The sequence below is a fragment of the Cinclus cinclus genome, chromosome 2, assembly GCF_963662255.1.
Source record: "Cinclus cinclus chromosome 2, bCinCin1.1, whole genome shotgun sequence".
Classification (NCBI taxonomy): domain Eukaryota; kingdom Metazoa; phylum Chordata; class Aves; order Passeriformes; family Cinclidae; genus Cinclus; species Cinclus cinclus.
Window position 1 is genome coordinate 100,825,262 of NC_085047.1, and position 13,091 is coordinate 100,838,352.

Genomic DNA, 13,091 nt, shown 5'->3' on the forward strand with positions numbered 1-13,091 from the left:
ATCTCACTGACTGCTTCAATCTGCTTGGACTCCATCACAGAGAAGCTGTGGCTCATGTTTTGGGCCAGCTGAAAGCCAAAATGCACCTGAAATCATTCAGCTCTATCTCAGAACCTATGGTGTGTAGCTTTGTTCTAAATATTTTCTAATTTTCACATCTTCATGCCTCAAGGAAAACATGTACCACTTTTAGCTTTCCCTTTAGGACTATGCAATTTCTCACTTAGAGCTTTAAATCAGAACTCTGAAGAGCTGTCAGCGAGAGGGGTAGTTAGTGAGTAGCATTAACTTTACCTCTGTCAGCATTAAAATAAATTGGTGTCCAGGCAAATTTTTGTGTCAGTGAAGAATACTTAGATATTCCTATGGAACCCCATCAGACTGTATAAAAAAATCATTTTTCAAATATGAATCAACAGCTTCAGCCCCAAAGGCCATTATCTAGGAAATTCTAAGTGTCTAAACAGGGAGGGTACTGAAGAACATACCGCCTCAGCAGGAAAACATTACCATTGGTGCACTGTTGTGATCCAAAATAAATATGTCTCTATGAACTGCCAGCATTCCCACCAACACAATTGTTTTTTCAGAAATGTATCTTATTTGGATCAGACAAGAGATCCAGCCAATCTACTTCTTTCCATGCATGGTTATTAGCAGTGCTGACCTTAGCAGAAAAATCTCAGGATTCTTCTGCAATTAGGACTCTGTAAGATCCTGGACTGCAGGCTCCCATGACTCAATGATACGTTTCAATTTGATCTTCAGTAAAGGGAAAGTAATTTAATTCTCAAGTGTTTAGTTATAAATCCCTTTTGTGTCTGCATAGCTGCTCACTCCAATTTCACGTATAGTCATTGTACATATACCAGCTGCTGAAGGCCAGCAGCTTTCTGTGAAGCCTTCCCCATTTTCAGGCATCCCAGGGTGCCCAATGCAATGAAACCTTCCTTCTTTTTCACAGTGTGATAATGTACCATGTTCAGAGGAAGAAAGACTTCCTCCATCTCCACCTTTTTGACTCATTAAATGGCCTTTTACCCATCTCTTTCTGCTCATTGCCCTACATCTGGACTTCACTTATCACATGCCCTTGGTTTTATGGCAAACCCAGCTATAAGTGCAAGGACTGCTCTGAGGTGTGTTTGAAATTTATTCCATGGCAAAACTGCTGACAAAAATAGCAACCAGCTTCCTAGGTCAGACTACCCCACAGCCCTGTGTTGCTGTGGACACCTAGAGCAGGTACACTTCTGTACCATACACTGCATCATCCCCAAACAAGCAGGGTGGTGACAGCACCACAGCCTGGCTTGAGGGTGTTGTGGGAGGCAGGTGAACTCCCCCACCAAAAATGATGAACTGCATTCAACAACTTACCCTGTTGTACTTTTCTGGTGACAGCACAGATGATCCTCTTTCCTGGAGAGTCTGGATCTGGAGCTTGATGAGGTCATCTGTGATGCTGTCTGCTGGGAAGTTGCTGGCATTCCTGGAGGCCTCCTCGTAAAATGCCGACCACTTGGCACCTGCCTCGCTCTGCAAGGGGTTGACACAAGCCTGAATTAATCCCTCCAAAGGAGTGGAGTGGCCTGATGAACTTAGTGGACAAAAATATCACTTCTAGGAAGAACTTCATCTGTGAAGAACACCCATGGGTCGCAGGCTGAGCATTTGCACTGCACGGTGAAATGGCTAGAGATCCTGTTGGCTTTGTTTTATTCACATATCCAGATATCCATCTTTCTTTGGGACTAGCAAAAAGCAAGACTGTCTATTCACACCTTGCTTGTTATAATAGATCCAGCATCACTTTGCTGTGTCTCCTGCTACCCTAAATCATGTTTCTTCCCTTAGTGCTTTTCTTCACCCACCTGTGAAGAAATAAACCAGAGCACAAAGAGATCTGTGACCCAGATGTCAATCCCCATTTCTGCTGCAGGCAGATTTCTTCATCAGGCAAGAGAGCGATAGTGAGTCTGTTTTAAATGCAAGTATCACTTTCTTCTGAAATGCTGGCAAATAAAAGATTATACTTGGGTAAAGGAAGCTCTAAACAGGTCCCAAATTGGACATGCAAAATCTCAACATTTTGTGTGAGACTGCTTTTAACACTTCTGCCAATACAGACCTTGATATGTGAAACTCCCAAATTTCAGTGCACAAAGTAGCAGCATTAAAAACAATTTGGAGTTGGGACTGTCTTATTCACCTTTTTCTAATGTGTTTTTACACAGCTCAGCACATCAACACCAATTCCAAATGCCAACGAGAACTGTACTAATTAACCTGGGTCCTTGGGAGAGTTTATTTAATCGTGCTTATGCCAGAGTTTCCCAGCTTGTGGATAGGGCACGTGTAACACCCATCTGTCCCTGCTGAGGCATCCTATTGTGCCTGAAGAGCTCTTTCAGGCACCCTTCAGCCCTGTGCAGACACACCAGTAACACCAACACTTTCTGCAGGGCTGTGCCCGAGTTGTTCAGCCCCATGTATGAGAGGGGTACAGCACCCACTGCTCCAGGCTCCAGCAGAAAGGGGTGGTGGCAGATGTAAACCTGTGGTAATCCCATCCCCACATCTCCTCTATCCTAGCTGCAGGAGGGCAGCCATCACTGGGAGAGAGACTTCCCAAACTCTCCCCTTTACGGGATCAAACAGTCCTGACACTCCTCAGCAGCTGGCAGAGCTCAGTGGGCAGGAGATTGATAAGCACCCAGAGGAAGAGCATCACTGTGCCAATGTGTTCCTGAGCTCCTTGTCCTGAGCAGGACAGAGAGGTGCCTCAGGAATGGCAGGACAGAAGAGGGGGCTCGTTGGCTACAAAAAAAGCAAGGGGAAAGCAGCTATCTTGCTCTCTGATACTTCCACAATTAGAGGAACTGGTTGACAAGTCAGAGGAATAGTTGTAGGATTTGTGACACAATTTACAAGGAAAATGGATGTGAATGAGCCAGAAGGGACAGCATTCATTAACTCTGCTCCAGCAGAACAGGAGGAAGGGAATCAGTGGGTTTATTACCAGCACTACTGAAGAGACCAGGAGAGAGAAAAAGTTCTCTCTGAACACTAGACTAATTGGTTTCTATTGCTGGTATCTCCTCATGTATTTTATTATCATCTCATTAATGCTGAAAATACTATATAGGGCTTTCATTTTATGTATTTGGAAACATTACAGTTTAAGTATCTGGTGCCTGGGAAAAAATTCCAGATTGACAATGATTAGTCATTAGGATTTCTTCCAGCAACCAGTCTCCTTGCTTTAATTAAGAAATATGATAATTAAAACATGTTTTAATTAAGTTATATGACCACAGAGTGAAAGACCAGCCATTAGGCAAAAATAGACATAGGATATTCATCTTCATTTTTATGATCTGAATTGTTTTCTCTAAGGCTAGAATTAACTTTTCAAAAGATACCTCTTCAAAACAAAGCAAAACTCAAGGTGATTTTGTTAATTTTGAAAGGCTTTGAACTTAGAACATGCTGAGTTGAGGCATGGCAATATCAGTAACCAGCCAGACCATGGCTGCCTGCTCTTGCTAGTCCTTGTCTAGAGACCCCTGGGGCTGGGGCAGAGAGATGCTGGTGCTGAGAAGCAAGAACTGTGCTGGAAAACAGCATAAGTAAAAATGCTGTGGTTCTTCCTGCAGATAGAAATGAACTTTCAAACCAACAAACAAGACCAGTGGAATAGCAACTCCACTGTTGGCATTTGCTAGTCTGTGATCTCACTTCAATTTTCCTGGTCTAATACCTCCAGGCAGCCTACCAACAGCCCTGAGTATGAGAAGAGTGATGGGGGCAGGGGGAAAGGTCCACCACTGGGTAACTGGTGTGGGCCACTATATAAATCCATCAGCAAACATTTAACAGAATGCCTGCATCCAGAAAATATTTGCATATTCACTGAGAAGCAAAACAACAGCCTGTGTCTGGTCTTAGGGAAAGTGGGAGACCTGAGCTCATGCAGGTACAAAATTCAAATCCTGTTTCCTTGCACCAAGGACAGCACCTACCCAGGGCCCTTGGAGAGGATCTTCACCCTCAGGATATGCCCTCTCCTAGAGGAAAGGGAAGTGCCTTGCTGGTGGAAAGGAAAACTCCATAGAGAAGCACTACAACAGGAGGCATGGGTGGTGTTGGACCCAGCAGAAGAAAGCATCTCTCTTCATCCAACACAGATTTTGAGGATGAACATGCAGTGCTGCCTTGCCTTTTCCCCACTCAGTTTCTGGACACCCCTGTGCAGTGCTGGTAGTCCAGGCACTAACCCAAGGCTGTAGAGGCTGGTAGTGGCCCAGGCACGTCCAGTGAGCATTACTACATTAAGCAAGCTCCTCTGTCCTCCCCAGAATGAAGCACAGCTACCAGAGAAGTAACACTCCAATTTCAGCCAAGCTTGGTGGAACCAAAACCAACCAGAACATGTCAGATTCCTAAGACAACAGCAGGATGGAGCACTTACCATTTTATTGGCATTATCCTCAGTGATGTTGGTGTTGTAGTTCCATGAGGCAATGGAGTTCTCATAGCTGATATCTTCTGCCCTCCTGTTAAACTCTTCTAAAAACTTTTTGGCTTCCTGTGTGACATCCTGAGGGGTCACAACAGCGCTCAGGTGGCAAAGAAGCCAGAAGTGGACCAACAGATTCATGTTCAGGATGAGAACCTCTCAACGAAGTAGGCTTCCTCAGATAAGCTTCTCTGTTGGCCTCTGCCTCATCAGCCTTCAAGCATGGCCACTGTGAAGAAGAAAGGCTGAATCCAATTTGCTGGATCTTTTATAGGCTTTATTCATTATAGGAGAGAAAGGAAAAAGTTTTTTATAAAAAGCCAAATAAACAAAAGTCAATGATTAACTTTGGAAAAACATAATTACTCCTGCCATTTTATGGCCTTCTTATAAAAGGCTTTTACTTTTGGTTAATGTTTCCCAAATGTGCTGTCAATGATATAGCTGGTTACTTTACCTATAGCCTACCCGTGTCTCTGGTAGCTCAGAATCTGTCAATCCTTTAACAGGTTGGTGATAAGCTGTAAAAATATTTAAAAACTTCACTGAAACACCAAGCCAAGAACCTTAACTCTCAGGCAGGAAGAAACCCCAGTTAGACCGGGATAGGGTACCTGGTTGGGTGCTTAGGGCCATGATATAAAGGCTTTGCAAAGCCCAGGTGATTTGGGGAACAGACCTCATTTTCAAAGCAATCGGGGCATATAAAACCTGAATTTTAAATGTGTTCACTGAGCCATCAAAAAGCAGCAAGAGACTTTGTGGGATCACAGCGTCTTGTGTAGAGACCTAATCTAAACTATAATCAACTGGATTTAAGTACTAAGGTGACTAAGGCTACTAAAATGACTCCATCTTAATATTTAAATACCTTTGCTAATCTAGCTAGGAACCCAGCAGTTACTGCAAATCAATGGGAAAATCAATGTATGAATTAGCTCTGGAAATGCAGTTTGGGTTGAGCATTATAGATCAGACAGTGCCTTAGTATTTTTTTTTTTAATTAGCCTATTTTTGTTGAGGATCACTTGGTTGGTTTTGTTTTGTGTCTTGTGGGGGTTTGTTTTGAGATGCAACTCTGAAGCCACACCCACAGGGCTGGTTTCCCATTCCCAGCAGAGTTTCCCTGAGACCACCTTGAGTCTGCCTCCATGGGAGCAGCAGGAATCAGCCCCTTCATTGCCAAGCCCTGGAGAGGAGGTCCAGCCATCAGGAGCCTTTGGAACCCAGCACAGCAGGGCCACCAGCAACAAGCATCTGGCAAGCACAGCCAAAAACCAAGGACCTTGAGGAAACACCTGGCTTCAGTATTTTGTGGTTCCCATTTCCTGTGTACCAGGGGTGACTGATCTCTCTCACCCACATGAAATCCTCTAACATTTCTTTCAAGTGAAAGTTAAAAACATTCACTCAACCCTTCCTCAGAGGTCATGTTCACATTTCTTGCTGCTCTTCTTGGTGCCGTCCAGACTTTCAATGTTCTGTGCTTCCTTAGTGATGGTGTCCATATCTGCAAACAACTGAAGCTGGAATCCAATCACTGGAACATTTTACATGCAGTGCCTCACTGATACACACCTTATTTCTGGCAACATCAGCCAACATCAACTCATATTGCAGTTGAGACCTTTCTGGTAGTGCTGTTTGCTCAGCCCTTCCCTTTTTTTGTCTCTGTACATCTGGTTCTAGGATGGCACCAATTACTGCATTGTAGATTTGTCTGCACTGAAGTGCATCACACTGATTTCAGCCCATTTTTCAAAATATTATGATCATTTGGAATTGTAATCCTTTGAAGGACACCCATGGCAGTACTTGGCAATGCCCAAAAACCTGTTAGATAGATATTCTCTTCCCACAGTCAGATGATATGTGACACAGTAATGCCCAGGAGAGGTATTAAAATGGCCCCTCTTCTTGACTGAGAACCACAAAGCCTGTTTTCTAAGTAATTATATACCTTTTTTGATTCTTGTCTTGCTCATCGCTTCTCAGTTTGCCAGTGAGACTGTCACATGGTGAAATGATGAAAGGTTTTTTTGCTGTTGTTTCAGCTGTTGTCTGTCAGAGCAGAGAATTATGCCTATTATTACCTTGATTACTTCTTCTTCAGTAGAGAACTGGGACTATGTTGACCCTTCATCTCTCCTATTTTCTCTTCTGTGTTGGCAAGTTAATTGCACAATCACTGAATTGAGTACTTTTTAGGGTACTGAAAAAGGGGCTGGCTGATTCAAAACTACCTTTTTTTATATGCAGGTGTTATTTTTCTCCCTTTACAGTGCTCTGCTCATCCAGAGGAAGCCCTGGTAGCTGTCACCTCCCTGCTATAGTGCAGGAGACACCTCTGTTCCTCACTCCCACCTGCTGCTGCTCTGTGCACAGCCTGAAACCCCAAGGGCCACATGCACAACCCAGGAGCCCTCAGGGAGCAGGATACTGCCAGGGGATACCCTAGAAATAGGGCAGAGAAGGGTGTCACCTCATTTCGTATAGGCTTGCCTCTGCACCTGCATTTCAAGGTGTGTGCAAGCCCTGTAGTGAGCTGGAAATGGAGCAGGTAGAGTCACGCTGAATTATGCTGCAAATTCTCAGCCTTATTTCTAAGTTCTTTTCTACTGCATACCTAATGCAAACCTTGATATCATATCTGAGGCATAATACAATAATTACATGCCACCTTTCTTGCGATTGCCTTTACACAAGAGAAAAAATAAGTTGTGAGATGAATTAGCACAAAACTATGCTTTGAAAAATGGTGTTGGAACAGTGAGGAGTCACTGAGCCTCAAGCACATCAAACCTTCATGGATGTATTTTCTCCCATTGAGAAGACATATGGGAGACACTAGATTTGTAGAATCACAGAATCCTAGAATATTCTGAGTTGGAAGGGATTCACAAGGATCATCAAAGTTCAACTCCTGGCCCTGCACAGGACAGCTCCAAGGCTCACATCATGTGCCTGAGAGTGTTATCTGAGTCCTTCTTGAACTCTGACAGTGTTGGTACTGTGATCATTTCCCTGGAGAGCCTGTTCCAGTGCCCAAACTCTGGGGTGAAAGAGACTCGATTGTGTCAGCCTTACTAGCATGGCAGATTGGCCCAGCTCTTAGCTGGGAGTGATTTATATAGCCAGAGATGGTGATGGCCATCCATGCTTGGGTGAGCAGCATTTCTTGTGGTGGACCTTCATGCTGGTCTGGAGAGCTGATGAGACCATGAAGACAGCTGGACCATAGCAAAAAGGAAACAGTAAACAGCTGAGAAAGGGAAGTACCTCGAGTCTTTTCAGGAAATTCAAACCTCCAAGGGCAGCAAGGCAGCAGCCATGGGTTAGGGTGCTAGAAGAGCAGCTGGGGGTTTAAACCATGTCTCAGTGAAATCCACTGTTGTGTGAGATGGCAGCCAGCCTGCTTGGCAGGAGCAAAGGGCTGTGTCAGTTTGCCACTGCCACAGCACAAAGGCTGCCTGTAACCTGACATGCTGACACAGGCTCCTTCTCTTCCCGTGTGCCAGTTCTCCCCTCCACCCCTCCCAGCTTCAGTGGGAGCTGTGGCTCCTAGCTCCTACCTGATAGTCCCAGTCCTGTCCCCAGGGTACGAGTTGTCTGACATCTGCTGAAAGAGCTGCCCACCGATGTTCCTCTGTACTCTGGCTCTGTTAGAGCAGTTTTCTGCCTCACCACTCATGTTGTTGGCTGAACTGTGCTATGAAACTAGGACTGCAATAACAGAGAATTGCAGTTAGGACATGCCTCAATAAAAACCCTCTGTGTTGTGTATTGGACACCACACACCCTTAAAATGGCTTAAAATGCCATTATCAAGAAAATTTTTCCACTCAGGAGCGCTGTTTAAGCTCTCTGTTACACTTTGTCATTCTGCCTAGTGCATAAAAGATGGACAGAGGTGTTCCTCAGTGGCCACTTTGTGAAGAAGAGCTCTGAAAGGTGATGGCTGCAGGGATGCCTGTCCTGGAGCATCCCCAGGGAGAAGGAGCTGCCACGGTAGAGCCACCTCACTACCTGCACAAGGCTGTGGCCGCCTCACCCTGCTACTGCTCTGCCCTTTGCCAAAGAGCAGCTCACTTCAGTTAAATACCTGGCAAATCCTTGCTCTGAGGACTCCCGTAAAGTAGAGGCTCTGTTGAGGCAATGAACAACCCAGGGTGGCTTCAGCCCCTCCTCACATCTCCCTGCAGTGGTGCCTGGAGAGGAGCCGTGCTGCCTTGGCTGCATCTGGGCATCGCTGGGGGGCAATTCCCCATCCTCTGCTCTTCCTCGTGCTTCCAGCTGGGGGCTGGGCAAACAGTCCTTTTAATCCCCTGAGCAGCCTTTTTCCCACATGACTAACTCTTCTGCATGCGTGACATTCGCTTTTTCTCAGATGAAAGCCCTCCCGCCAGGGCTGGCAGTGGGATGCTGGCTCCCTGGCTCCCCGACTCCCCAGCTGCAAGCTTCAGCCCGTGCAACAGGGGCTGGGACACATGCCTGTCACAAGAGGAGGCTTTCATGAGATCCTCGTGTCCGGTCTCTTGGGGAGACCAGAGCTGTGTGACAGTGAGGAGGGCGGCCATCCCTCCTCTGCAGGCAGGCAGGCCTGGCCAGCTCGACATCTGAGCCACCAAAGGCATGGACCTGCACAAAGTCTCAGCTCAGCACCAGCAGTTTGGGCTTAGCTTAGTTTGGGCTCTTTCTCTGCAGGAATGAGAAAGGGTGGATGAGTGGCTGGCCAGATTAATTCCCTTGCTGCCCACCAGGAATGGAGGTAAAAGCAGCAAGTGCAGAGCACAGAGACTCCCCACCTGCTGTGCCACACTCAGGACCTCTGTCTCCGAGGGGAAGAACCCAGGGGAGGCTTCTGCCTGGAAAGCATCCACCTCTTGTGGCTGGATTGACTGGCCAGCCATCACCCAGTGACCTCCTGGAGCATGGAGGGGTTTGTGTCCCACTGTTCCGAGCCTGGGACCAATACCTTGGACAACTAATCCACACCTCTTCATAACCTCCTGTCCCAAGACAGGCTGATGTGTTCTGTTTTTCTTTTTCAGACCTAAACAAAGCTGTCACCTCCACACAGGTCTACTGCACTCCGAAGTTACTACAGGCTGATGGCTGTTTCCCAAGTGCTCAACATTGCCAAGGGGACAGTGCCCATGCACAGGGGCCAGCCTCAGATCTGAGGACATCAGGAACTGTGTAAAGATGCTGTCAGTTTCCTGAGGCATCAGGAAACTAAAGTGTTTCTGCAAAGTTTAGGAGAAAGCTTAGAAGCTGAATGATTTTTAGGAAGATGAGTGTACAAACTGGCAGGTTAAATTAGGGTATCATAAAGTATTACTTTGAAGGCTACAGTGAAAATCAAACCCATACACTATAAAGGCAGTGGAGAGGCAACCACTCAGGGGCACAATATTCTGCATCCCTTACACTTTGCCATTTACAAAAAAACACCTTGCTCCAGTTATGAAGGGAAAGGTATTGATCCTCTGAAACACGGCTTTGCATCCAGACAACGCGTGCTTCTCACTTCAGTTTTACAAAGTGAGTGGTCCCAGTTCACTTTACAGTGACCACATGCTTGCACATCTGCATCTGCAAAGTTGTTCAGATACAATATCATCGAGAATGTTAGTGCAAAGTCTAAAATTCCTATTGGTCCATAACTGATAAAAGCTACATATTGTAATTCATAGTAATTATAATTCAAATTATAGGAGAAAAGCAAAGGTCTTAGAGAAATAATGGAAAAACACTCTTGCAGTTTCTCCAAAATTAAATGCTTTCCATTTAGCCATTGCTTTAGCCAGCAAGATGCTTTGACAGCCTCAAATTGCCACCTCTAAGGGAAAGGGAAACATATTAGGAAGGAAGAGGACAGACTAACAAGATCAAACTTTATTTTTTGAGCTTAGGTCAAATTCAGTTCCTTCTGAACTGCTCACTTTACTCAGAACAAAACTGGATCTGGACTATAAGGCCAAAATTACTCTGGACTGATGGAAACATCAATGCAGACACACAGAATACCCAGTTAAAACACAAGTCTTTTATGCAAAGTGCATCCACAAAACGTAACACATTCACAAAACTGAACATACTGGCACATTTGTGCTGGCAAGACTGAACCACTCATGACTGTCAGTGTACTTCAGCTTTATGTGGTTTGAAAAATAGCAAGTTCAGTCCATCAAATTAGGCATATCTAACTGTGCAAATTTTTCATTAGCAATTGTTTGTTTGCGTAGGAAGCTGTGGTGTCACTCCATTGCACACATCCCTTCCTGCACACTGCATTAAAAGGAAACAAAACCCAAGAGAGGTCAAAAGGAGCTGCTCATAGAAAGACAAGCACAGATTTCTCATTGCTAATGGATTATGGACAGCTGGTCAATGCATTTTCTATAAAAACTTGGCGTATTTAAAGCAGCTCATTTCATGAGTCACAGTTTACAGCACTGATGAACTGACCAAATTTCTGAGGGCATCTGAGCCATGTTTTAAGAGTATCTAGAATCACACACTCCACTTTTCACTGAGTTGTTTCATGTCTTTGTTGCACTTCTTCCCTGAAAAACTCTTTCTGTCAAGATGTGGTAACTCTCCTTGTTTGGTCAAAACTGGCACCCAGTTCTTGAAAGAAATTATCAAACCAAAAGCTCTTGTGCTAATACTGTGATTTGCATTAATTTGGGGATTATTTTGTACTTACAGTAATGAAGGAACAGGACTTGAATCCTGCCCTGAGACTTCTTGAGCCCACTTCACGCATCTCTTTTGTGAACAACAGCAGAAACAATGGACTGAATTCCCTCAAAATGTAGAATAAAGGTGCTACTTTTTGAAGGGTCAGGCAGGAAAGAGCACTCCATGACGATTAGTATGACAGAAGCAAATATACCGGGACAGACAATCAGGAGTATACATCCCTGCAGGCTCTTCAGCACTAGCAGAGCCCCAGGGGAATACTGGGTCCAGTTGTGAGTACCAAGCTGCAAGGTGGGCTGATAGAGGTGCTTAGGGCTGAGTACCACAGACAGACTCTGCATTCCGACATTCTTCAGCACTCCAAATGTGTAGCTAATGACTGACAGTGTAAACAACTTACTCGTGCATGATTTGTGCTCATTCTAGTGTAGACATCAATGCTCTTTCTCAAGTAAGCTGAACAGAACTGTAAATGTCCTTTCTGAAGTGTCAGCTTGCTGGGGATGTGGAGCTAGTGATAAATGTTGCAGATTTCCTTCAAACAGAACTTCTCTGGGTTAATTGCTTCATTTAATTGAATTTTACTTTTTCCTCTTTTTTCTCAAATGCAGCTCTTGAAAATGAAACAGTTCAGTCTTGGGCGCACTTGTAGCTTTTTTCAGAATTCTTTGGCACAGTACAAATGTAACTGAAAGCAGAACTAACTCATTGTTTTAGGAAGCAGTTCACCATATAGTCTATAGATTATATTTATTTATAAATATAAAATTTTTCTCTTTATTATCACAAGTTGGATGCAGGTGGCTTAGAGAAAAAAGAAGTGGAAGTTACATAAAACATCTGGGCCAGATCCTCAAGGGATATAAATTGTTGTTGTACCATTTGCAGGCTCTGGAGGACAGGGTGCACCAAATCAAAGTGTCCTTTGTTTTCTAATATGATCCTACTGCACAGACTAGAAAAGAGCTTTATTTCTTCTGTAGCACTGTGACCTTGATTAACCTCATTTGTGGTATCTATTTCAATGAAAGAGCTAATACCTACACTGACTTCAAAGTGTTGCTAAATGTGGTATATGGCTGCTCATGTATCATTTGCTTCTCTCAAGGCATTTTCTGTCAGCAGAGAGGCAAGCTAGATGGATGCTCTGGGTTATTCCCATCATCATTAGCAGAAAATTAAGCCAAACTGCTGTAAAGTAATTATGCAGGTAAAAGGTGAGCTGTAAGGAAGACACTGATTAAATACATACCACCACAGTCAGCCCATATTGCATCCTCTTGTTTAGAGGATTTGAATCTGTTTTCAAATTGGTGGCGAGTGCCATGGGCTAAACTGAACCTTCACTCAGGTCTTGAGAAGTATGCTCAGATAAGCTTGGCCCTTTTTCATCCCAAAAGAATTTTATTTCAGTATCATATAGTACAATACAGGATAACAGCAATTCTTAATCTATAACTTGAGGTTGCTCTTGCACCACTAAGCTGTTCTCACCAAAATCTTTCACAGGTTCTTGCAAAGATGCTGCAGGCACAACAATCCATTGTGGTCACACTGAGATGTAGCTATCTGTCATGCAAAGAATGGGAAAAGTATGAATGTTTACAAATTATGGGATCTGAATTACTTCAGATAAAAATAAAACTTTGCCTTCATGAGAGACCTTGGAGCAACAACTGAGGCAGCAATAACACTGTACTCTGTATTTCCCCTCCAACACTGGTAAGCTTCATCTTCAACATTCTTGTGAGAAAAACATCCACATCCTTTGAATGGTAATTTTGAAACACTGAGATACTATCACCAATAACCAGCTTTTTAAATCTTTTTCAGGATGGAGCACTGGGACACAGAGATGATG

General features: G+C 44.3%; 1 protein-coding gene across 1 annotated transcript in view; it reads right to left on the minus strand.

Moving 5' to 3' along the window:
- The window catches only part of ACE2 (angiotensin converting enzyme 2), a 29,054-nt gene extending 19,955 nt beyond the window's left edge, over nucleotides 1-9,099 (minus strand). Inside the window, exons 1-4 of the mRNA XM_062514965.1 lie at nucleotides 8,877-9,099; nucleotides 4,991-5,043; nucleotides 4,475-4,678; nucleotides 1,381-1,539 (exon numbers count right to left, since the gene is read on the minus strand). Coding sequence (XP_062370949.1) covers nucleotides 1,381-1,539; nucleotides 4,475-4,678; nucleotides 4,991-5,043; nucleotides 8,877-9,099 — 639 coding nt within the window. The remainder of the gene's footprint in view (nucleotides 1-1,380; nucleotides 1,540-4,474; nucleotides 4,679-4,990; nucleotides 5,044-8,876) is intronic.
- Between the last annotated feature and the right edge of the window lie 3,992 nt (nucleotides 9,100-13,091).